The sequence below is a fragment of the Garra rufa genome, chromosome 25 (assembly GCF_049309525.1).
Source record: "Garra rufa chromosome 25, GarRuf1.0, whole genome shotgun sequence".
Lineage (NCBI taxonomy): Eukaryota > Metazoa > Chordata > Actinopteri > Cypriniformes > Cyprinidae > Garra > Garra rufa.
The window spans coordinates 27,548,531-27,575,884 of record NC_133385.1 but is presented as its reverse complement, the minus strand read 5'-3'; the positions used below and the strand labels follow the sequence as shown (position 1 = coordinate 27,575,884).

The 27,354-nt window shown below is 37.1% G+C and overlaps 1 protein-coding gene across 4 annotated transcripts in view; it reads left to right on the top strand.

Annotated features, from left to right (window-relative positions):
- Positions 1-27,354, top strand: part of scaper (S-phase cyclin A-associated protein in the ER) — a 194,357-nt gene that overhangs the window by 148,230 nt on the left and 18,773 nt on the right. For all 4 annotated transcript variants that reach the window (XM_073832328.1, XM_073832330.1, XM_073832329.1 and 1 more), the window contains 3 exons: positions 989-1,144; positions 15,352-15,598; positions 22,479-22,628. In XM_073832328.1, the coding sequence (XP_073688429.1) occupies positions 989-1,144; positions 15,352-15,598; positions 22,479-22,628 (553 nt within the window). The remainder of the gene's footprint in view (positions 1-988; positions 1,145-15,351; positions 15,599-22,478; positions 22,629-27,354) is intronic.

Sequence of the window (27,354 nt, the reverse complement as noted above, 5' to 3'; positions counted from 1 at the left end):
TGAAAAAGTCAAATCCATGTCTGCTAGACCTTTGGCTGGACCTAATCGTGACTGATCACTTGAAAGGCTGCACAATGGTGTGTGGAAAGCCGCTTTCTGCTCGAGCCAAACCCAAGAGCGGGATCAAGCCATAACAAGAGGCTTTAGTTCAGGTGATGCCGACCTGTTGAAAAAAGGGGGAGGGAGAATTGTAATTACCTTTATTGAGTGCAGCCTCATTTGACTGACAGCCGTAACAAAAGAAGGTATGAGGGAAGAAGAAAAGGAGCGAATGAAGGAAAAAAGTTACAGCGTAGAGCATGTGAGATGCGGATCTGCAACTGACTCAGCTCTTTGCTGCACTAGAGCCACAAAACACTGGCTCTGACTTTGCTGGGAGGTCCAATGATTGACTGCCAGGAGACTTTCGGCAGTGCAAGAGGTGGGAGAGGGTGGAGGGACAGAATACCTGAGCCATGAGGGAAGAAGGGGGGCTTTCCCCCTGTTCTAGATCTGAGCTGGCACACGGAGACACAGTCGTCCACTAATACTGTAATTAGGCCTGATTTGTAGCCAGGAGGGTGCGGACCAACACGGTCATGAGACCTTTCATTTGACCAGACAAATTAGAGATCTAGACATAATAGGCAGGAGCTGTGAGCTCAGATTTCAGGCCAAGAGCGTTCTGGATTGCAGTGGCCTTCATGACCGTGAGTTGTCTACTTAAACAGCATTTAAAGGCATTGTCCCACCCTGAAGCTAGTTACAGAAAGTCTAAAACCATATGCTGCTGTCATTTTGGCCCAATATTAAGCCACCTTCACATTCACCCCATGTCGTGTGGCAAACTTGGTGGAAAATGTATCCAAAATGGCGAATAACCGAAAACAAATGTTGACTATAAATATTCCTGAAATCAAATTTATGTTCCACTCAAGGAATTGATTAATGTGACTGTCGTTGAAATGTTTTTTGTTAAGTCTGACCCATTTCGGCTTGTTTCCCTCAGCTACGTGGTGAACATGGGCTTGATCGACAAGCTCTACGGATGTTTCCTGTCCATACAAGGACCGATTGACGAGAGTCCCAAGATGGCTGCCTTTCTCGAGCAAGCCACGGCTTTCCTCCATGGGATGTGCAAGTTGTGTTTTGCTGTGACTGGCCGGTGAGTGGTTTTTAATGTTACTTTACTTCCTTTATGTCTCCATTATTGTCATCCCTTCTTTGACATGCCCCTGAGTAGGGTTCTCAAAGTTCAATCGTACTACAATCACTGTACCATAATACGCCTTCCCAAACATCCCCAGACCAGTAGACAACCTCTTTTCTATCATCACAACTCTCTGAAGATTTTAGCATGGTAATGGATATGACAGTGTTAATGTATTTAGTCTTGGCGGAATAGATCTGCTACCCTTCTGAATTGCTGCTGCTGCTGTTGGTTATTGCTGTTGTTGTAGATTATTGCTGCTGCTACAAAGCATGTACAGGAACTTTCTACTGCCAAAACGAGTACTGCTGCTGCACAAGCAGCATATATACAGTCAAGCCCGAATTTATTCATACCCCTGGCAAATTCTGACTTAAAGTTACTTTATTAGAAATGACACAGGCGTCTCCCAGAAGATAATGAGACGATGTACAAGAGGCATCATTGTGGAAAAAATTATTACTCATCTCTTATTTACATTCGAACAAAAAGTGGCATGTCCAAAATTATTCATACCCTTCTCAATAACCAATAGAAAAGCCTTTATTGGCTATTACAGCAATGAAACGCTTCCTATAATTGCTGACCAGCTTTTTGCGTGTCTCCACTGGTATTTTTGCCCATTCATCTTTAGCGATGAGCTCCAACTCTTTCAGGTTGGAGGGTCTCCTTGCCATCACCCTGATCTTTAGCTCCCTCCACAGATTCTCAATTGGATTTAAGTCAGGACTCTGGCTGGGCCACTGCAAAACGTTAATGTTTTTGTCTGCTACCCATTTCTTCACCACTTTTTGCTGTGTGTTTTGGGTTGTTGTCGTGCTAAAATGTGCCCAAGGCCAAGTTTCTCTGCTGACTGCCTGATGTTGTTGTTGAGAATTTTGATGTATTGCTCCTTTTTCTTGTTTACTGTGATTAGGTTCCCTGGTCCACCTGCTAAAAAACACCCCCAAAACATTAGGTTCCCACCACCATGTTTGACAGTGGGGATGGTGTTCTTAGGGTTGAAGGCTTCTCCTTTTTTACGCCAAATGAGGGCTACATCATTGTGGCCGAACAATTCAATTTTTGTTTCATCTGACCATAAAACAGAAGACCAGAAGTCTTCTTCTTTGTCTAGATGAGCATTTGCAAAGGCCAAGAGGGCTTTTGTGTGCCTTCTCTGGAGAAGTGGTGTCCTCCTTGGTCTGCGTCTGTGGAACCCAGCGGTGTGCAGTGTCCGTTGGACTGTCTGCCTTGAGATGTTGCCACCAGCAGAGCCCAGATTCATCAGGATGGCCTTGGTGGTGATTTTTTTTACCTCTCTCACTATCGTCCTGGCCAGCACAGGTGTCACTTTTGGCTTCCGACCACGTCCTCTGAGTTTATTCACAGTGCGGAACGTCTTGTATTTTTTAATAATACTTTGCACTGTAGCCACTGGAACTTCAAAACATTTAGATATGGTCTTATAGCCCATTCCTGACTTGTGAGCAGCCACAATGCGCAGCCGCAGGTCCTCAGTGAGCTCCTTTGTCTTAGCCATGACTGTCCACAAACCAACAGCAGAGAGCTTCTGTTTTTCACCTGTTGAGTTGATTAAAGCAGCTGTTCCCAATGAATCAGGGTAATTAGGATGCTTAAAGCCTCGTTCAGACTGTCAGCCCAAATCCGATTTTGTCTAGATCTGGATGGAATCAGATTTGAATAACTGACTGTCCACACAGTCATATCGCAACTGTTCAAATCCGATTTGTGTGTCCATAAGCGTTCTTTCGTTTTACGGAATGTGCGTTGGTTTCTATGGCAATGCCGTTGCGTTATTATGCCAACGCTAAAAACAATAACAGCATTACAGTTTGCAATATAGATGCTGTCTTGCGATATGACAATGTTGCCGTCGCGCTGGATTATATTTCGTCTTCTAAAGCAGCGGCAGAAACGCAGGAATCTGGAATGTGCGACTTTATTCTGTGCTGCCGTCTCTGCTGGTATCAAAACTCAAAGAGGTGCGTATACTAGCTGTATATTGTCTTTTCCCGCTTGATTTGCAGTTCGCAACACAAGTTTGTTTCTGCAAAGACTTTTGTTATGTTTTCCACAAAAACGTCTGACGTGTTTACGTTTTATGTGGCATGAAAACGTGAAAAAGCAGAAATCCGATTTGAATAGGATTCCAAACCACATACGAATGAAGCTCGAAACGGATTTGACCAAATCAGATTTCATGTAGTTCGTTGCTGTTCAGACTACCTAAATATGATCGGATTTCAATCGGATTTGCATACAAATCGGATTTGGGCTGACAGTCTGAACGAGGCTTTAGAACAGCTTGGACTATTTGGAATGGTATTGAACTTTGGATTTTCCCATAGACTATGACAGTTTGCAAAGGGTATGAATAATTTTGGAATTGCCACTTTTTGTTCAAATGTAAATAAAAGCTGAGAAATATTTTTTTCCACAATGACTCCTCTTGTACATCGTCATATTATCTTTTGGGAAAAGCCTGTGTCATTTCCGGTAAAAAAAAAAAAAAAAAAAACTTGCTGGTTGGTTAAAAGTAACTTTCAAGTCAGAATTTGCCAGGGGTATGAATAATTTTCGGCTTGACTGTAAATATATCTGCAAGCAGTGGGGTTCAAGCATAGACTGTAAAAAATATGGACGTAGTGTCCGTGACGTCACCAGTAGGTTTCTGAAGAGCATTTTTGAAGTTCATAGTGGGCGGAAGTCAGCCGTCGCCATCTTGGAATCGCGTGACTCCCGGATAATCGAAAATGGGCAAAGAGTGGTGACAGCAGCGCCAATCCACCTGTCACTCAAGTGGCCACGCCCTTAATTATGCAGAACTGTAAGGCTTAATATAACTTAAACGGATGAGTTAAAAAAATGCACCCCCCACAGTTGACATGAAGGGCAAAATTAGCTAAATAGACCAAAACCACTTTTTGTACCAGGCTGTAAACATATTTTTTTCTGCTCTAAAGTTGGGCTTTTTAACATGGGGAGACTATGGGATTGACTCCCTTTTGGAGCCAGTCTCTAGTGGGCAGTCGATAAATTGCAGTTTAAGTCACTTCCGTGTTGAGCGGGAGGTTGCCGCTTGGGTTCAAGGCACATATGAAAAAGACATTATGTAGCAAGCCTGTATCCACCTAGAACAATGATTTAAAAAAAGCATTTTTGGCAAATGTGATTTACCCTAAGAAATACCCTAAATAATGCTTTTTTTAACGTTTATGACTGTTATAGTGCCAGCTGTGATCCGATCTCATTAAAATGTTGCATGCTTGCCACATGTGCTTACCATGTTTCGTGAAGTTTAGAGTTTTCCTTTAGGCTTTGCCGGATTTTGGGTAAATTTGGACATGCCCCTTTTCTAAACGACCCCTTTATACACAGTGTTCCAAATTATTATGCAAGTAACATATCAGTAGGATTTCATTAAAATATATATTCAGGTTTTAGTTTTTTTTATTTCTCATGTTTTAAGATAATTGGTATCAATCTTAGACAGGTTAGTTAATTAGTTTGCCAAGTGATCTTAGTTAAAGGGAAACCTACTTAAAGAGGTTGTTCCACATTATTAAGCAAGTCACAGTTCTCATGCAATATGGGGAGGAAGAAAGATCTTTCTGAAGGTGAAAAGCGTGAAATAGTGCAATGTCTTGCAAAAGGCATGAAAACAATCAATATATCACGAAAACTGAAAAGAGATCATCGAACTGTCAAACGATTTGTGAGTGATTCACAGCACAGAAGAATTTGATCAGATAAAGGCTTATTAAGAAAGGTTTCTGTCAGACAAATTAATGCTATTAAAAGGGCAGCTATAAAAAAAACTACTGTTGAGCAGCAAACAGATATTTGAAGCTGCAGGCGTCTCTGGAGTCCCAAGAACCTCTCAATGCAGGATCCTTCCGAGGATGGCAGTTGTCCATAAAGCTGCATTTCAACCAATGTTTGCTTCAAGAAATGTTTGCAATGGGCTCAGAATTAAATAAAGTCAAATTTTCAAACAGTTTTATTCACTGACGAATGCTGTGCTACACTGGTCTAGATGGATGGAGTTCTGGATGGTTGGTGAATGGCCACCCTGTTCCAATAAGACTGAGAAGCATGAATTGATTTGAAGACTGAGAAACATAAAAAAATGCTTTGTCTATGCAGCACATATGACAGATTTATGTTTTGAGTTCATTTTAACCCATTGAATGTTTTCAAACTGCATTCTGCATAATTATTTGGAACAACATATTTCGTGGGTTTTTTTTTTTTTCAAACTGTTGACGTTATCAGTTCTTTCACATGTAATAACATTCTCACTGTAAAAAAATAAATAACATAGTAATAATAAATAACAATAAATAAAATCGCATTCTCACTGTAAAATAATAGTTGAGGATCAAATCAATCCTCAATCACACTGACTGATTTGGAAAAACAAACAAAAATGGCATGTGCATAATAATCTGGAACACAATGTAGCTTCCCAAAGGATAAATTTTATTAAAAAAAAAAATATTTTTTTTTTGATAATTATTGACCTGCAGGTTTTTTCCAGCGTAAAACTTAGGACTAGTTCGCAAAAGTAGTTTTTTTTTTTACATCTTTTCAGTCATTTAACAAACGATTCGATTGACAGAGTGGTTCTCTGCAGATGTATACAGGTGGAGATGGGGAAGTGGAGGGTTTCGATATAAATAGCTGCAAAATGCTCTGCTTGATGCTAACCAGCCATTTAAATGTAAAGCAGCAAGCTCATTGGCTGCGCAGCAACTTAAACCAGCTTGTGCCAAGTAGTTTAACGCTGTGAATATCATTAGTTTGCCTTAACGACCCGTCAGCCTGCGCCAGCTAGAGTTTCATGACAGAACTTGGCATTCCTATCTAAATGAATAGGTGAAGTCCACTGTAGTTTTGTGGTTCAGATGTCTGAAGAGGTGCAGACCAGAGACAGCAGGCCCATCAATCAGCAGCTCATTTCCCAGTGTCTGACACTAGCCCTGCAGAGCCTGTGCTGATAGTCATCTAGCGGCCCCGCAGCTCTGTCTCCCCGCACTGTAAACTCCTGCCTGCGGCCCACCCACGTGTGTGTGTGTCGGAGTGCGTTTGTGCATGCACAACTGCTGACAGAGGCTAACCACACAGTCACAGCTTGCGATATCCCACCTTTGACCTCTGCCCCCGACTTGCAGAAAAGACAAATCACTGTGATGCTGCACTGTTGCTTTCGACATACTTTAAATTGCACTGTAGACGTTCTGTACACTGTGTTTCAGTCATTGCATTTGCACAAATTCATATTCCAGTCCATTCCACTTGGATTTTGGAGTTTCTTCAAAGGTCTTTGCTCCTCCTTTATTGGCCAGCTATGTTCTGTTCCAGCTGTTGCATGCTATAACGCCACCCAGCTGGTTATGACAACTCCAGTGTCTCTCCCAACATCCTTTGGCTTCTGACACTGAATATCTGTGAGAAACCCCAGTGCCAAGTCTTCACTTTAATAGTCCTGCTCAGCGGCATAATCAGCATCATTCATAATCAAGTCAACGCTCAATTCCGTCATTCTTCACTGTGCTGAAGGCCAGGAAGTTGTCCCTTTGTGGTTCGTGTCAGACATTTCCAAGTTGCTCTGCTCACTTGCAGTTGCCAGACCTTGGGATTTGTTCTTACAGCGTGTGCTTTGTGTTTCTGTCACCGACTACGAGTGTATTTGGTGGGATTAAATATCGATAGTCATCAACGCCAATAAAAGCTTGTCAGGGAGTGCTTGTGCTGAGCTAATGACGACGTGTTAGCCTATGAGTTGTGGCTTGTGCTGTAGTCAAATGGTGGTTTATCTGCTTTTTCTGCTTTGGATCAGTGGACTTTCTTTTCTAAAGTTAACTAATAGAGGGTTTTCCTTGCTATAAAGCAGTGGTGAGCAAGCCTGCTTCTGGAGATCTATCTTCTGGCAAAGTTTTTTCCAATGCTGCCCAGGTATTAAGACTTGAAAAATGTAGTAGAAAACCCATGAAAGATTTGCGTTATTTTAACATCGTTTTATACATATTTTGGACTATGAGGGGGACGCCATTATTTGATGATGTAAAATGGTTGCACTCTGTGAGCAACTGGCGCTACCTTTTGCGCAACACAACTCAGAAAATAAAATACTGATACGATGACCACAGCTACTAAAAGAGCTTACAGGTGGCGATGGATATAAGCATAGGCTTAAACCAAAACCACAAGGAATCTAAACCCCCCCGGATATTGAGTGAAATCCGCGATGAGATACTCCTTTAGCCTCTGCGGCGTCATGACAAGCGTCAGCATGTTTACAATCCTGCCAGAATGGCATCTAACGTTTCTAGTTGCCCTTCGACTAAAAATTAAAACCAAAAGCAACACAATGTTAGCCTAGAATCTAGACGCGCCCCTAGCGGCAGCAAATTACATTTGCTTCCAAAGGCAGTCTAGTTACTCTCCGTTCACTTGAGATTTCTAAAAATCCAAAATCGACCGGGCCAATCACGAGTCGGTGGGCGGGTTTAACATGATAACGACTGACATGCGACCATAAGTTCCGTCAGACATTCTCTGGTTCTGTGAATTATGCGTGAGAAATAGAGCGATGGCTCTATTGAGGATGAATGGATGAATAATACGTTGTTTATATTTACTGAGTTTAAACGTGAATATGTCTAGTATTATTGTATTAGTGTACTGTGATAAAAGAGGTTCACAATGCTGAAAAAGCATGTTTGGATTTTAAATCAAAATAACGGATAAATGTTGTGTTTGTGGTAAAGAGCCGCGGATCAGTTACGGACGCTGTGTGAAAGCAAAACGAGTCCGTGCTGCTTTTGCACCGCATACATAACGCACACGGACGGCAGACGCACTGTAGACGGAGTATGTGTGAAACAGGCGTCAGACATTCTCTGGTTCCATGAATTACGCGTGAGAGATAGAGCGATGGCTGCTGCTAGCGAACAACTTTCTTTCGAATCGGCTTTGGCCGCCACTCTGAAAGACTTGAAGTTAAGCTTTTCCACAACACACATGCAAGGAACTCGCTTTTCCGTCGCTCTGACTACGTAGTACGTCACCTTCTTCGTTGCTCTGATTGGTTGTAGCGCTATCCTATTGCGTGGAGAGGGAGTTTGAAAGACAACCGTTTATCCCACCCCTCTGGTTGAGCTCTGTCTATGGAGAGTGCCCAGACCCTACATTTATGTGGGTCTGGCTTGTCAGGCTAACACAATGTGGCATCGTATCACTAATTAACATTCTGAGTTGTGTTGTGGAAAAAATGGCAACAGGTAGCACCAGTAGCTCACAGAGTGCAACCATTTGACATCATCGAAATAATGGTGCCCCACACAATTCAAAATATGTATGAAACTATGTGGATTTTTTTTTAAATAATGTAAGACTTTATAATAAACTAAAATACTGATACGATGACCCCAGCTACTGAAAGAGCTTATAGGTGGCAATAGATATAAGCTTAGACTTAAACCAAATCCCGTACCATCGATTTTCCCCACAAGGAGTCTAAACGCCCTCGGATATCGAGTGAAATCCATGCTATGAATCTCCTTCAGTGGTTGCAGCGTCATGACAAGCGTCAACATGTTTGCATCCTGCCAGGATGGCATCTAGCATTTCTTGTCTCTGCCGTTTGTAAGCTCTTTCGGTAGCTGTGGTCTACGAAAAGCCTCAAAGGCATCAGGGCCAAAGTGGAGAAAACAAAGACGCTGGTCTTTAGGAAGTTTTATTCGTCCACAGGCATCTTCTCATTCTTTTCTCCTCTTCTTATTGTTAGGAAAGCAGTGAAGACTTACATTGCTTCTCTTGTCGCCCTTCGACTGAAAATTGCAATCAAAAGCCGCACAATATGGCATCATATCAGTGTTTTATTTTCCGAGTTGTATAAATGGCAACAGGTAGCGCCAGTATCTCAACTATTGCAACTATCTTACATCATTAAATTACATCATTCATGGGTTTTCTACTGCATATTTCAGTACTCCTAAACCTTAATTATTTGGCGCAGATGAGTTTGGTCATGCCTGGGTTCTAATCAACAGAAGCAAGACCAAGCACTAGAGCATTAGATCGATGTGCACATGCCCAGTAGTGAGATCTCCCTTCTAGTCTAAACCCTCCAAGAGCCCTGACTCTATGCCATGGTGTCATGGATCCAGCAGAGTTTTAGGCACCTTGAGTGATTTAGAATCCTTATTTTGTTCTTGAGTCATTAAATTGCCCTTTTCCCTTTAAGGAAGTCGTTTCATGGCAAATCAAAGTTCCAGATATATTTTGTCTCGTCCTCTCTAAATCGAGTAGACGCTAACAGCATTACCACAGGTTTAGCTGTAAGCATGGATTAATCAGACGATGCTGATTCGGGGTCAGTGGTTATTCTCGAATTGCCTCTGTCAGGCCTTTCACTTTCATCCCACTCCGCTGTCTCCTGTTTCAGGGTCAGGAGATGTGAAGTACGTCATGCACAGTCACTCTGTGAGAACCGAGTCTTTGTTCCCTCATGTAGACGCTGATCACGACTGTCGGCAGATGCTGCCCTTCTCCTCTGAACTGAGACCAGCTCTGGGGATTTTCTTAAGGTTAAACGTAGACGAGGGGTACAGAGCTGAGATCAGTCCACCAAGGTGGCTTCCACCCGGAAGCTTGTTCTCTCTTGCACTTGCTGTGATCTCATTGCGGAGGGTGAGGTTTCCCCCTCACCGAGCTTGACACTCCTTTCCCCCCTTGGCTTACCCAAAGGTCTGTTTCCCCTCCAGTGCACTTGGTGTAGTGTTCACGGACGTGCAATGTGACACCTTGTAGAACCTGCCGCTTTTGTGCTGTTTAGGGATCAGCCCTTGATACCAAAATCCAGAGCCTTGCTGTTGCGACGGTAACAGAAGATCTTGTCTCAGATCAGCCTGAAGGAGCGCTTCTGCTTGGACCCTCAGGGGTATGAAGTTACCAATCCTGCTAATCTGCAGGGTGTTGTCCTGACTAAGACACACAAACACGCTGCTGTAAATCTGGTAAGATGGGTCTTAATTAAATGTGCTGCAACACAAGATGGCCAGCGAGTGAGGCGAGTTTGCATAGTTGTGGAGCCAGTGCTGTTGGCTGACAGACGGTTGTCCAAGTTCCAAGACTTCCCTCTACTTTGGCTCCTATGTTGCTGTGTGGAACGCTCCAGCATGGTCATTGGTGTATGAGATGTTTGGATAATCAGCTTCATTGCTTAGAGGCTCAACTTTCCCACTTGATCAATTGGTGGTTTGTGACATTTACATTTGATGTCCTTATCTCACCTCTACATGCATCTCTCTTTACACTCTAGATATTCATTCTGTCTATCTGTCAGTTACATTCTGACTGTCTCTTTAAAGATTCTATACATTGACTCTATCTATACGTTTGTCACATTCTATTTGTCTCTGTACGTTTATTCTTTTTATCTGTCCACATCCTGTTTATCTCTCTATACATTCTCCACGTTTGGCCTCCACATTTTATCTATTTCTATACATTCTATTTATACATTTTTGCTAACACATTCTATCATCTCTATACATTTTCAATACGTCTGTCCACCACATTTTATCAAATTCTATACATTCTGTATATTTTCGTTCTAAACATCTGGCCACCACATTTGATCAAACTCCATACATTCTGTAGATTCGTCCTAAACATCTGTCCACCACATTCTATCAAATCTATACATTCGGTAGATTCATTCTAAACATATGGCCACCATGTTCTGTTTTTCTCTGTACATTCTACACATTTTATATATTCAATCTATATATCTGTCCATCACATTCTGTCAAATTCTATACATTCTACACATTAGTTCTATACATCTGTCTACCACATTCTATTCAATTCTATACATTCTGTATATTTGTTCTAAACATCTGGCCATCATGGTCTAAATTTTCTCTGTACATTCTACAGATTTTGTATATTCATTCTATACATCTGTCCACCACATTCTATCCAATTCTATACATTCTGTATATTCGTTCTAAATATCTTGCCACCATCTTCTGTTTTTCTCTGTACATTCTACACATTAGTTCTATACGTCTATCCACCAAATTCTATTCAATTTTATACATTCTGTATATTCATTCTAAACATCTGGCCACCATGTTCCCACCATTTGGGAGCCATAAGAGCCAGCTCTTCTAAGGGAGCTGAGCCAAATAAGCTGAATCATTGAAAAAAGCCAGACTTCCCATCACTAATTTGTTCTAAACTTTTGGCCAACATGTTCTGTTTTTCTCTGTACATTCTACACATTTTGTATATTCATTCTATACATCTGTCAAATTCTAAACATTCTGTATATTCGTTCTAAACATCTGGCCACCATGTTCTGTTTTTCTCTGTACATTCTACACGTTAGTTCTATACATCTGTCCACCACATTTTATCAAATTCTATACATTCGGTATATTCATTCTAAACATCTGGCCACCATGTTCTGTTTTTTTCTGTACATTCTACACATTTTGTATATTCAGTCTATATATCTGTCCATCATATTCTATTAAATTCTATACATTCTGTATATTTGTTCTAAACATCTGGCCACCATGGTCTGATTTTCTCAGTACATTATTTGTAAATTGTACACATTTTGTATATTGATTCTATATATCTGTCCACCACATTCTAACAAATTCTATGGATTCTGTATGTTCATTCCAAATATCTTGCCACCATCTTCTGTTTTTCTCTGTACATTCTACACATTTTATATATTCATTCTGTCGGTCTGTCCACTACATTCTATCAGATTTCTATACATTCTACACATTAGTTCTATACATCTGTCCACCACATTCTGTCTAATTCTATGCATTTTGTATATGCATTTTGTATATTCTATACATCTGTCCACCACATTGTCCAATTCTATACATTCTGTATATTCGTTCTAAATATCTTGCCACTATCTTCTGTTTTTCTCTGTACATTCTACACATTAGTTCTATACATCTATCCACCAAATTCTATTCAACTCTATACATTCTGTATATTCGTTCTAAACATCTGGCCACCATGTTCTGTTTTTCTCTGTACATTCTACACATTTTGTATATTCATTCTGTACATCTGTCCACCACATTCTATCCAATTTCTATACATTATACACATTAGTTCTATACATCCGTCCACAACATTCTATCAAATTCTATGCATTTTGTATGTTCATTCTATACATCTGTCCACCACATTCTGTCTAATTCTATACATTCTGTATATTAATTCTAAATATCTTGCCACCTTCTCCTGTTTTTCTCTGTGCATTCTACACATTAGTTCTATACATCAGTTCACCACATCTATCAAATTCAATACATTCTGTATAGTTTTTCTCTGTACATTCTGCACATTAGTTCTATACATTTGTCATCATTACATATCATCATATTTACTCCAAGTATACGTTCTGTACATTTATTCTATACTTCTGTTCTGTCCATCACATTTTATCCATCACTCTACACAACATATAGCCCCTTTCTTTCTTCTCCTATATCTCTATTTTACTTCTTCTGTCTTTGTGTCTTTCTCTCTGATCTCCAGTCCCTGTTCCCAGGCTCAAACGTGTAAAGTCTTTCGTATCTCTCCTCATATATTAGACCACAGCCACCCTCACTGTGTCTTAGTGTTCTTTCCTGAGTCAGGCTGGGCCAAATGTTACTAGTTAAGCATATCTGCCCCATAGGCATTCCTCATAGATGGGGCTTGCCTTCGTTATTTATATCAGAGCGGACAGGCTCTGGTCTAGCGAGTAAATCTAGAAGCCGCAGGGACCAGACATCCCACACTCCCCTACATCCTGGGTCTTTGGTTTTTGCGGCTTAAGGAAGCAACCAGCAACACTTCAGGTTCTGATGCTTTCAGACCACACCTCTGCTACCTTTTGCCACACTGTGCACTATACGACAGCCCTGTGCCTTGCTGACTTGTTTGAAAGGCCAGTGATTCAGATTGAAAGATGCATAAACATGAGGAACCGTATTTGTACTGGCCTGATACATATGATACAATGAAAGGCACCTTTGGCCTTGCTAATAGAATAACAGTATTTCTGACCCTGATTTGTTACATTTCTTGAATGTCTGTCAGCCAGTTAACGGGTTTTACCTGTTGAACAAAGTGGCCTTTTGTACCACATCATGTGTGATTGATCTTGTTTGTGGATACTTGAGTAACTTTTCTACACAGCATTATGTGCTTTTTCTGAATGTTCAGATTGGCAAGTATGCATGATCATCTACTACCATGTAATTTCAAACTACATACAAACATGCAACATTATGCAGATTGATCATAAACACAGCTAAAAGGCTTTCTACCAAATTGTGCCCATCCTTCACAAACGTTGTATCATAGGTAGAATGCAAAACGTTTCAATACAAGCATTTCAGTCAAATGTAAATTATGCAATATTTCAAATCTTTAACCCACAGGAGAAAATCAACCTGGCGCAACAGTTTAAAATCAGCCCAATTCTGTGGAAAAAATGTGGATTTGGCAACCATACATCCAACGCGAACTGCATCCAAAGCGATTTACTGTAAATACTCTGCATATTGATAGCTAAGGAAATCCAGGCCGGACACAATTTTTTAGGTCCAAAAAGAGGGCATGTCCGGGAAAAAGAGGATGTATGGTCTAGTACAGAATCACATATCACATTTCATAGAATGAAAAAAAGAGTCTTACATTTTAGTTTTTTTTTTTTAATCTGTAAAAACTAATTTTTATCTAACTCATTATTTTGCCAAAAATTATATCACAATTAATTTATTAGTATTAGTAGTAGCAGTAGTATTTTGGCAGCATTCGTTAAATATATTTAAGTAATAATAATAATAATTATTATTATTATTATTATAGCAGAATTATAAAATAAATAAAATTGGTTTTATAATATTAATAATGATATTAAAAATAATAATAATAGTAAAAATAATGCTTTATTATTTTATGATTCTGCTGTAATAATAATGAATATTATTTAATAGTAATATTAAATAATTAGAATAATAACTAATATAATAATGCAAAAATTATGATGATTATGATGATGATGATGATTTATTATTATTATCATTATAGCAGAATTATAAAATAAAATAGTTTTTACAATAATAATAATAATAGTAGTTAAAAAAATTATTAGTTTTATCATTCTGCTATAATACTACTACTACTAATAATAATTATTATTATTATTATTGTTGTTGTTGTTGTTGTTATTATTATTATTGTTATTAAAATCCATTTATGGCATGCTGCAAAATAATAATAATAATAATAATAATAATAATGTTGCTGTTGTAGTATTTTTTGGCAGCATTAGTTAGATTTGAATTAAAAATAAATAATAATAATAATAATAATAATAATAACAAAATATTATTTTTACTATTATTATTATTATTATTAAACTTTTTGTAATCATTCTGCTATAATAATAATAATAATAATAATAATAATAATAATAATTAATAATAACAACAACAAAATATTATTATTATTATTATTATTATTATTAAAACTTTTTAATCATTCTGCTATAATAATAATAATAATAATAATAATAATCTATTTAATAATCTATTGGCACAATTATTATTATTATTATTATTATTATTATTATTATTATAGCAGAATGATTAAAAAACGTTTTATAATAATAATAGTAAAAGTAATATTTTGTTGTTGTTGTTATTAATTATTATTATTATTATTATTTTTGTTGTTATTATAATAGCAGAATTATAAAATGAATACAGTTGTTTTATAATAATCATTATACTTTTATGGTGGTGGTTGTCTTTTTTTGCAGCAGGAGTTTAATATATTTTAATAATAATAATAATAATAATTATTATTATTATTATTATTATTATTATAGCAGAATGATAAAATACATAAAATTGGTTTTATGATAAAAAAATAATAATAATAGTTATTATTATTATTGTTGTTATTATTATTATAATTATTATTATACAAGTAGTAGTAGAAGTAGTAGTAGTAAAAATTATACTTGTTGTTGTTGTTGTTAATAATAATAATAATAATAATTAAAAAGTGGAAATTGCATAATAACCACATTGCAATTTTTTCACCCTCCTCAGTTCCCTAAGCATCTTTGACAACAAACGTCAGGACCCCACCGGTTTGACAACCCTCCTCCAGAGCACAGACCTAGTGGGTGTCCTCCACATGCTATACTGCATCCTGCTCCACAGTGCCCCTCCTGACTCCCTCTCAGGCAACCCCGTGGGCCCCCTGGAGCCCTACAGCTCCGGCGTCATCCAGGTGGCCCTCCAGGGTCTGCGCTTCCTCAACACCTTCGCCCTACTGGACCTCTCAGCCTTCCAGGTACTACCTTCCTCTGTGGCTCCTTAATGTTATAGATATGTCAAATGCTATGTATTTGTTGAAAAATCAAACAAATATCACTGATAATCTTTAGGTTAACCAAATTGCTAGGCTTTTAGGGCACACCGAGAAAAAAAAATGGCTCAAGTGTTTCATAGAGTCCAGAAGACCATGTTTACCCTCTGAAAAGTGCCGCAGCCCTCTCATGTGATGGATAACCTCTTTGCTCTAGTCCTGTTTACAATCTGCCTCTTTGATTCAAAGCTCTGCGGAAGGATGCTTGTATGTGACCGTCTCTTTTGTGGTATGCTGTCCATCCTGTTAGAGTAGTTCAGCTGTAAGCCACCCTGTCTGCTTAAAGTAATGCAGCACAGCTCGTTTCTTTCTAAACGCTGCAGTTTGGCCTTCAGCTAGCATCCTGACAGACGTTGTGAATGGTGGAAGCAATAAAAAGCTCTTGGGCTCTCATTAATGCTTGTGTTGGTACGTCTGCACACAAACTCAGACCGTAAAGACGTAAGCCTCAAAGCTAATGGTCCAACCAGGGTTTCCTCCAAATGCCCTCAGAGCCACTGGTAGGATATCAGTGTTTCTTCACAGAACAAAGTTAACCCGGTGGATGTAAACACACCTGATCTTTGACCCCTGGGCCAGCCATGTTGAAAGCTTCGGGTGAGTAATGCAGACGGAGAGTGGCGTAACGTGCACAGGCTCCGGTCGTACTTCAGCCGGGATGATAAAGAGACAAGAACGGTATCGCTAGGCTAAATCATCATGTAAACACCTAGGCGTGAACGAGGAGGGCGGAAAACCTATGAATTACTTCAGTGTGTTGCGTCTCGTGCCAACTATTGCAACAGCTGGGAATCAGGATGATGGGCAGTTTTAATTTTGTTCTTTCTAAATAAAGTCAGTATTGGAGAGTAATTAACTAGAAGTAGTTATGCTACTCATTTTTCAATGGAGTGACAGCAGTAGTGATGAGACCATTAGCTTAATTAATTGTAATTAATTTGTAAAAAGATTCACAAATTTATTAGTCCCTTCATTTTAGTCCCTGTAAAATAAAAGCTTTAAAGGGGTCATTGGATGCCCATTTTCCACATATGATTCTTTAGGGTCTTAAAAGAATCTATAATATACTTTGGTTAAAAATTCTCAATAGTAGTGTAAAACTTGCCAACAAGCGCATTAAGAAAGTCCATTTGCAAAGATGCATAAAAAACCCTTATACTCACTTCTGCTGTGGGTGAAGCTGCATCAGGAGTGATTTGAACGAACATAGACGCATATGTAGATCGGGATCGACGCTTTCCTTTCAAAAAATTCTCAATAGTAGTGTAAAAAAAACACCCTTTTACCTTGTCAAAATCAGCTCTGCAAAAAATCAACTCATTTTATTGCAAGGTCCCTTTAAATGCAAATGAGCTCTGCTCGCCCCGCCCCTCTCTGCCAGGGATTATGAGCCGTAATGTTTACTTTAGCCGCGTTTATCGGCAAAACTTGCCAACAAGCGCATTATTAAGAAAGTCCATTTGCAAAGATGCATAAAAAACCCTTATACTCACTTCTGCTGTGGGTGAAGCTGCATCAGGAGTGATTTGCACGAACATAGACGCATATGTAGATCGGGATCGGCGCTTTCCTTTCAAAAAATTCTCAATAGTAGTGTAAAAAAAACACCCTTTTACCTTGTCAAAATCAGCTCTGCAAAAAATCAACTCATTTTATTGCAAGGTCCCTTTAAATGCAAATGAGCTCTGCTCGCCCCGCCCCTCTCTGCCAGGGATTATGAGCCGTAATGTTTACTTTAGCCGCGTTTATCGGCAAAACTTGCCAACAAGCACATTATTAAGAAAGTCCATTTGCAAAGATGCATAAAAAACCCTTATACTCACTTCTGCTGTGGGTGAAGCTGCATCAGGAGTGATTTGCACGAACATAGACGCATATGTAGATCGGGATCGGCGCTTTCCTTTCAAAAAATTCTCAATAGTAGTGTAAAAAAAACACCCTTTTACCTTGTCAAAATCAGCTCTGCAAAAAATCAACTCATTTTATTGTAAGGTCCCTTTAAATGCAAATGAGCTCTGCTCACCCTGCCCCTCTCTGCCTGGGATTATGAGCCATAATGTTTACTTTAGCCGCGTTTATCGGCAAAACTTGCCAACAAGCGCATTATTAAGAAAGGCCATTTGCAAAGATGCATAAAAAACCCTTATACTCACTTCTGCTGTGGGTGAAGCTGCATCAGGAGTGATTTGCACGAACATAGACGCATATGTAGATCGGGATCGGCGCTTTCCTTTCAAAAAATTCTCAATAGTAGTGTAAAAAAAACACCCTTTTACCTTGTCAAAATCAGCTCTGCAAAAAATCAACTCATTTTATTGCAAGGTCCCTTTAAATGCAAATGAGCTCTGCTCGCCCTGCCCCTCTCTGCCTGGGATTATGAGCCGTAATGTTTACTTTAGCCGCGTTTATCGGCAAAACTTGCCAACAAGCACATTATTAAGAAAGGCCATTTGCAAAGATGCATAAAAAACCCTTATACTCACTTCTGCTGTGGGTGAAGCTGCAATACGAATGATTCACACGAACATAGATGCATATGCAGATCGGGATCGGCGCTTTCCTTTCAAAAATGAAAGTAACGTTAATCCTCTGCGTCTTCAGAGGCTCAGATGTCGGGAGTAAATGATGCCTGCTATGTTCATCATTACATCCAACAACAGAACACCTCAATCGCTCAATCTGAGACTTTCTTGTCTTCCCCTGCACCTGAGTCGACAAAATGGCGATCGGAGTCGGACTGTTTCAGGTCAGGGTGGGCGGGTCTAAGATAAGGCGTTTATGTCAATCAACTATCCTCTGTCTGTGTGCCGTCACAACAACAAGAAGCTGAGAATGACCTGATTTTAAAAAGGGGATATTACTTTTAAAGATTTAAAAAAAAAAAAAACACTGGGTGGATTTTTATCATTGTAGGGTGGTTGTGTAAACAAACTGCCAATGCGCAATAATGTTCAAACATGTAAAAGTTAGTTTTGCATCCGATGTCCCCTTTAACTTTGCTTATACCCACATAAAAAAAAGCAAGTTACTTTTAAAAGTAATTGTGTTACTTAGTAACTTTTTATTGAAAGTAATGCATTACATTACTTTTGTGTTACTTTTTAAATCTGGGCAGGGCTTGCTTGTTTGTTTTTCATATAAGAAGTTTGATTTTTAGCAAATGTAAAAGCCCTTTCACACCAAAAAGTGAAATGAATAAGCCTAAGGCTGAAGGAAAAGTAAATTCACATCTGTACAGTAGAACTGTAGGAAAAGGCGGTTCAACACTTTTCAGCAATGAGCAAAATGAAGCACAAATGTTAATCTAAAGTAAGTTTTGCTTATTAGTATGGTTAAATTGGATCAACAAAAGTCAGCCGCAAAGACATTGGTTAATAAAATGGAGTTTTTGGAAAAAGTAACTCAGATATTTTCTTGTGAATGAAAAAGTAATGTGTTACTTTACTAGTTACTTGAAAATGTAATCTGATTATGTAACTTGCGTTACCCCCAACACTGCTGACAGCACTTCTGGAGAATGTGTTAATGTTATTTGTTGAGATGATGTGGATAAGAGTCCACCCTGAGCTAAAGATTTATTAAGGTGGTGTCGTACATGCTGGTTTAGCTCTTACCAAACTGGATCTATAAGTGTAACCCTATAGACTAGATCTGGTTGCTTAGTAGCAAAGCTTATGGAACATAACACAGCCTAAGGTTTTAATTGTTGAGTGTTTTTTTCAGCTTTTTTGATGATTGATTGTAATCCAGTCTTTTCATATTATATAGGTCATTGTAGCACCCTGGTCTTTAGCCTTGGATGGTGCATTCAGAAAATAGTTTTCAGTCAAGGCTGTCAGACTGTTAATGCATAGGATTAATTATGTTTAACACTGTTTCTTATTTATTTTGGTTTCCAAATTTGCAAAATGTTAATTTTGGTTTGGTTTGGTTTGATTTGTTTGTATTTTATTTGTTTTTGTTCTATTTAGTGTTTTGGTTTTTGTTTGTTTTTGGTGGTTTTGGTTTGGATTCTTTTGATTCGTTTTTTGTTCCATTACGTGTTGTTTAGTAATTTTTGTTTGGTTTGGTTTGTTGTTTTTGTTTGATTTGTTGTTTTGTGTTGTTTTGGTTTTAATTTGGATTGTTTTGATTTGGTTTTTTTTGCTTGGTTGTTTTGATTTGTTTTTGGTTGTTTTGGTTTGGATTCTTTCGATTTGTTAAATGACGTGTTTGTGTTTTGTTTAGTAATTTTTGTTCAGTTTGGTTTGTTTTTGGTTGTTTTGGTTTGGATTCTTTTGATTTGTTTTTATTCTATTGACGTGTTTTTGTTTGGTTTTGTTTAAGGTTGTTTTTGTTTGATTTGTTGTTTTGTGTTGTTTTGGTTTTAATTTGGATTGTTTTGATTTGTGTTTTTGTTTGTTTGTTTTGATTTGTTTTTGGTTGTTTTGATTTGAATTATTTTGATTAGTTTTTGTTCGATTTTGTGTTCTTTTGTTTTGATTTCTTTTTGGTTGTTTTGGTTTGAATTCTTTTGGTTTGTATTTCTTCTGTTTTGTGTTATGTTTTTTAGGGTTTTTTTCTTATTGGTTTGGTTTAGTGTGTGTTTGGATTCTTGTTTTGGTTTAAATTTGTTTTTGTTCTGTTTTGTGTGTTTTTTTTATTCTTTTGATTTATTTATTTTTGTTCTGTTTCATGGTTTTTGTTTTGTTTATGTTTGCTTTTTGTGTGTTCTTTGATGTTTTGGTTTTGATTGAGATTATTTTTTATTTGTTTTTGTTCTTTCTTATTTTTGTTTGTATCTTTTTTGTTTTGGTTTGGTTTTTGTTTTAGTTTTTTTGTTTTTGTTGTTTTGGTTTGGATTCTTTTGATTTGTTTTTGTCCCATTTATGCGTTTTGGTTTTGTTTAAGGTTTTTTGTTTGGTTTGTTGTTTTGTGTATTGGTTTTGATTTGTATTGTCTAGTGTTTTAGTTTTTTGGTTTGTTTTGATTTGTTTTTGGTTGTTTTGGTTTGGATTCTTTTGGTTTCTATTGTTTTTTTGTTCTGTTTTGTTTTGTTTAAGGTGTTATTGGTTTGGTTTGGGTTTTTTGTTTCGATTGTTTTGTTCAGTTTTTGTTGGTTTGTTTTGATGTTGTTTTTGTTTGTTTTAGTTTGGATTCTTTTGGTTGGTTTTGATTTGTTTTTGGTTGTTTTGGTTTATATTGTTTTTATTTATTTTTTGGTTTGGTTTGGATTGTTGTTTTGGTTTGGGTTGTTTTAAATGTTTTTTGTTGTTGTTGTTCTGTTTTGTGGGCTTTTTGTTTGTTTTGTTTTGCTGCATCTACTGTACATCTGTTCAACATATAAATGTCATCCTTACAAACTGAACCATATATATTTACAATTTAATATTAAATATTCACAGTTTTGTTCTGACCAATGTAAAAAAAAAAAAAATTACAATCACGCTGCCAATGGTGATTAAATCGCAAAGTTAGCTCAGATCACGTCAAACCAGGCAAATTATTATTATTGTTATACTCAAATTGTTAATGTTAACATCAACATTGCGTGACTATGTGTGTTTAGTATATTAGCTCTATCTGACAATTCCAATTTCTGTACAGTCTAATCACTAATTGACAAACCATTTGAATGTCATTTAAAAGACAATGTTTTTTCAAACTCCAAAAGCAGTTTAATGTTCCTTAGAACTCATTCTCTTTGAAATACAAATCTACAAATCCCACGTATCTGTAATCAGATGCACAACTGGAATATAATCTAATATATATTTAATATAAAATACATGTATATAATGTTATGTAATCCAGCTGCTCTGAAAAGAGGCTATGAATGATTCAAAACCTGCAGCATCGACACACGATATTGCCTTCTTTCTGGGACTCCTTTAGAAAACATTATTATAAGCTTACTGTTGTAAATCAGGCTAAGGTAAGGAGATAATTAGATCATTTTTAACAAAAAAAAAAAGTTACAGAATGCAGATTTAACAAATATTTAGTAGTGGTACTGCCACTTGAGTCTTGCAATTTTTCATTTTGGGAAAAAATGTTGATCAGAGTTTTGACAAGAACCTCATATATTTTGATAAAGTAGTAGATAATGCTTCAAAAGCATTCAAATATGATTCTTGATTCTACATCTTCTAACAACAGCAATTCTCAGTTAGTTTTATGCCGCACTGGCAGTTTAATCAGGCTGTCTGTGGTGATGCAAACCCAGCATCCTGCTGTCGCTACATATGCTGAGATTTTCAGGTATTGTTGTTTGTGGTTGTTTAGACTCTCCATCCCATAACACATCCCTACCCAGCAGAAAATGTCAGTAGTTTCAGTGCTGACCCTGAGGCATTCAGTCATGTTGACATGTTTAATAAATACTGTCTGTAGACCAGCAGATAGCATCTCTTTAGTTTGAGAGAATTGGGGGGTCTTGAGGTGGGACTACTGATTCCAGAACCAGTTTGACCCTCACAAGCAACAAGTTTCACCTTCTTCTCTTGCACCAAGTCTCCTGCTGAGAAAAGTCACTCTCATGACGTTCCAAACCTATATGACTTTCTTTCTTCTGATAACATGAAAAGAAGATATTTTAAAGAATGTCTCAGTGTGGTTTTGTCAATTAAAAAAAAAAAAGAGTCAACAGTCTCCAGTGTTGCTTTGGAACTCATTGATTTTCATTGCATGGACAAAAAACATTCTCCAAAACCGATCTTCATCAGTAAATGTTTAAAACAGTTGTAATCTGTGTGTGTTATGTATTGCTTTCAATAGTGCTATTCGCTGACTCATCCACTGATCAGGTTGTTTCTGTTGTGTCCAGGGTGTTTTAGGATCAGAGGGTCTGTCTCTGGCCGTCAGACACATTGTGAGTTCTCTGCTTTGGTACTGCTCTCAACACAGCTCTGAAGAACTTCTCCACGAGCTCATCATCTGCGTTGGCTACTTCACTGTCAACCACCCAGACAACCAGGTGGGATTACCTTCATTATACTGTTACGAAATGTACAAGCATATCAACACGTTTGTTTTTATGATGCATTTTTAGCATCTTAAGCATTTGTACCTAATTTATCAACACCAAACATAGTTTTATTATAATTGCATTGATCAAAAGTAAGACTAAAGTTGCGCCAATAGCCTTGTGGGCAGCGTGCCGACATATAGCGCAGTTGCACTTCGGGCGTCCCGAGTTCGAGTCCCGGCGCGCGCACATTTCCCAATCCCGTCCATCTTCTCTCTCTCCTACTTCGCTTTCTGTCTAAATGCTGTCCTATCAAAATAAAAAAGCCAAAAAAAGTGACTGTGAAGACATTTAAGATGTTACAAAAGATCTGTATTTTAAATAAACGCTTTTCTTTTGAACTTTCTATTCATCAAAGAATCCTGAAAAGTGTCAAGTTTTGCACACAAATAATAAGCAGCACAACTGTTTCCAACATTGATAATAAATCTGCATATTAGAATCATTTCTGAAGGAGTAATGATGCTGAAAATTCAGTTTGCATCTCAGAAATAAATTACATTTAAAAAAAATTTAAATAGAAAACAGTTATTTTAAATTGTAAAAATTCTTTCACAATTTTACAGTTTTTACTATATTTTTAAACAAATAAATGCAGACTTGGTGAGAATAAGAGCCTTTCAAAAATGATTAAAAACCTTAAAGATAGTATATCCAAAACGAATAAATTTTTGACAGATCATGTAGTAAATCATTTGTCTAATACTTTGTGGAAAATTAAATTTTTTAGCACAATGAATCGAATATGATACTGTATGTTTACTTTTTTAGGTTATGTTAATTGTATATTGGATGATAGTTTATGTAACATCTAATAGTGACAAAATAATCGATTGCAATTGAAAGTCAATAATGAAGCAAAAAATAACAAATTGCACATTTGAATCGTATTTGTGAAAGGTGCTGTGTAAATAAGTGTTACTTTAGTGTTATTACTATTGTAAAAAGACTAATATTTCATTGTCATTTTAATTTCAAAGTTTTATTAGTTTTGTTGTCTGTTTTTGTCATTGTGTTTGTTTTTTTTAAATATGTATATGGGTCAAAGATGTTAAGATTAACACATCAAAAGAAATTTACAAAAGTGATTTTATGTCCATAGAAAGCACCATAAATGTAAGTAAAGTGTCTGCTTTTAAGGTTTCAAATAAGTTTAAGAGAATAAAATGCCAAAATTTGGTTGAAATGATGTTGCATTGTCATTTAGTGTAACACAATATTTATGTAAAAAAATTCAAACAACATGCTTATTCTGACTTTTAAAATATGTAAAAGAATAAGGGAGCATATTAAATTTAATTGTGTTTTAAGTGAGTAAAAAAAAAATTAGTGACAAACGGGAAAAACCAAGGATAGTGGCAAATTTTAAAAATGTAGAATTAATTAGTATTTGGGCTGAAAGTAATTCATTCTTCAATATGTCATCAATTGATTTTTGTTGTAAATATGCCTGACAAGACTGTTACACTGAATGACATTTTAGTGGGTGTCTGTCTTCTGTAAATTAGGGAAAAATGTATGATTTTTATTTTTTGCTCAGAAAAACAAAAATGCAATTAAATTAAACAGAAAACTTTTTAATTTTTTTTTTTTTTGGAAAAACAACAATTTAAAGCAATATTACACTTATTGTTTTTATGCTTAAACCCTTTTTCGTCTTTGACCCATATATAGTTTTGATTAATATTTCAGTTCTCGCCTAAAAACACTTAAAACTACATTTTGTGATACAAAAACTCTATTATTATTTTTTTTTTTTAAAGATTTATTTTTTGGCCTTTTTGCCTTTATTATGATAGGAAAGATCAGATAGGACAGGAAGCGAAGTGGGAGAGAGATTAGGGGAGGGATCGGGAAAGGTCCTCGAGTCGGGACTCGAACCCGGGACGCCCGGAGCGCACCAGCGCTATATGTCGGCGCGCTAACCACACGCCTATCTGCGCCGACAACTCTATTATTTATAAAATAACAGTGAATTTGAGTGTTTGCCATAACACTCGCTGTGAGAAACACCACAAGCAGAGTGATACAAACGGTGAAGCGATTGGAGGTCCGACATCGCTAGAATATCTATATAAATAAATAGAATACACTACCAAAGATTTTTTATGTTTTTTAAAGATGCCTCTTCTGCTCACCAAGCCTGTATTTATTTGGTCCAAAATACAGCAGAAGCAGTAAAATTGTGAAATATTTTTACTATTTTAAATAACTGTTTTCTATTTGAATATATTTTAAAATGTAATTTATTTCTGTGATCAAAGCTAAATTTTCAGCATCAGTGTCTTCAGTGTCACAAGATCATTTTAAATGCTGAGTTGCTGTTCATTTTTTTTTAATTATTATTATTATTATCAATATTTAAAACAGTTGAGTACATTTTTTTTCAGGATTCAGCATTTATCTGAAATAAAAAGATTTTGTAACATAATATACTATACCATTCAAAAGCTTGGAGTCTTTTTTTATTTTTGGGGAAAAAAATTATAGAAATAATACTTTTATTTATCAAGGATGCTTTAAATTGATCAAAAGTGATGATAAAGACATTTATAATGTTACAAAAGATTTCTATTTCAGATAAACGCTGTTCTTTTGAACTTTCTATTCATCAAAATGACCTGTTTTCAACATAATTATAATAATAAATGATTTTGAGCATCAAATCAGAATATTAGAATGATTTCTGAAGGATCATGTGACTGGAGTAATAATGCTAAAAATTCAGCTTTGAAGTCACAGGGATAAATTACATTTTAAAATATATTCAAATAGAAAGCAGTTCTTTGAAAAGGTAAAAATATTTCAGAATTTTAGGGGTTTTGCAGTACTTTGGATCAAATAAATGCAGGCTTGATGAGACTTCTTTAAAAAACATTAAAAATCTTACTTTTGACTGGTAGTGTGTGATGTTATCGGTGGGGTTAATGTGTTCATTTCTAAATGAACGGTAGTTTGCAAATACAGTATCTGAAGGCATATTTTTAGCACGGTAAAAGATCCTTTCCTCTCCGTCACTGAGGTGTGTATAATGTTTGGTCGTCATTAGATCAAGAGCAGGTGTACTTTTCTCCTTACAAACAACCAACACAATAGCAACAAAAGGAGGCTGTTGAATAATGCAGCGACTTTGCCACCTCTGTTGGCTCTGTGGCTGTGTAGCAGGAACAGACATTGTTATCCGCCGCCTGGCAGTTGGCCCGCTCTTTGTTCGGCCCCGGCGGAGGGGGGAAGGGGCCCTGAACTAACCTGGCAGCACAGATCACAGATCAGCCTGGCATGAAGAAGTGGGAGTCCCTGATACTCTTTGCATGCTCCGTTTACCTGGAAGCCGCCGACCGCGCGGCAGGTGTGAGTACGCCACACTCGGTCGGGTTTTAGTTATGCGCGCATCACGCGGAAACCTCTTCCGTGACGTCTTAATGTCCCCTTGGGGGACGGGGAAGGGAGGGGTCAGAGTCCTCGCAATTTATGGGCTTCTAATTTAAAACATTTTTGCTCTTAATTAAAGAAACGGCCTGGGTTTTTATGGCGGTTCAGTCCTTCTGCGCTGCCGCCGTCCAATTTAATTATTTTGATGTAGGTAATTAGCATTTGTTGGCCATTGTTGGGTTGATTTGCATATTATATTGGATAATTGAATGAGGGTTGATGATTGAATTAAGGGGGGCGTGACAGATGATTGGGCTTTGTGCTCACATGGGGGAACTTAAACGACAACCCGGTTGGGAATAACGCCTCGTGAATATTCATATCTTCCCAGCCCACTTTGTTAATTTGAAAAATGCCGGGTTGCAGAGTCTTTAAACTTGTGACTTCCCTCCAGGACACAAGCTGCTGTTTTATGCTGCCATTTGGCTGTGCGTCAGGGTTTATTATTAAAAACAGCAGCAACACTGGCAGGTGCTCTGGAGAGAGCTGGAAAAAATGAGGCGAAGCTATTCGGCTAAGATGCATTTTGGCTTAAATTCCTCCTGGTGGGTCATGTGAATTTGAAGTTTATTGGATGCGCCTAGCACATGTGTGCAGCCATCACAAGCTGATGTGATGAAATGTGACTTGTGGCGTCATTTTACACTGCTGTTAGTTGCCTGTTTGCAGGTGGAATTTTGGTAAGCAAAAGTTAAGCTTGTGTGTCATTTGCATTTATACCAAGTGTTCAAGATTGTCTTATTGAAGCGTATTTCCTTTATTTCTGGGGAAATGGTTCATCACATTTATCAACATCAATAGCGAACATAACAGTTTTTATGAATGTATATGTAAATTGCATAACTTCGGTCTTGTAATAAGTGAAAAAAAAACACTTGATCACTTTTTTTTTCCCTTGTTACTTGTATTCTGTGCACAGAATCTTGGTAATATTTGAGGATTTTTATATTGAAATTGTTTTAATTCTTTATTGAAACTTTAGCTTTTATATTTTAGTGTGTGTGTGTGTGTGTGTGTGTGTGTGTGTGTGTGTGTGTGTGTGTATATATATATATATATATAGGTTAATATTATATTAAAATAGAAAACAATTATTTTTAATTGTGATGATATTTTACAATTGTAATGTTTATACTGTAATATATATATATATATATAGATATATATATATATATATATATATATATATATATATACACACACACACACACATTTTTATATATTAAATTGATTTATTTATTAA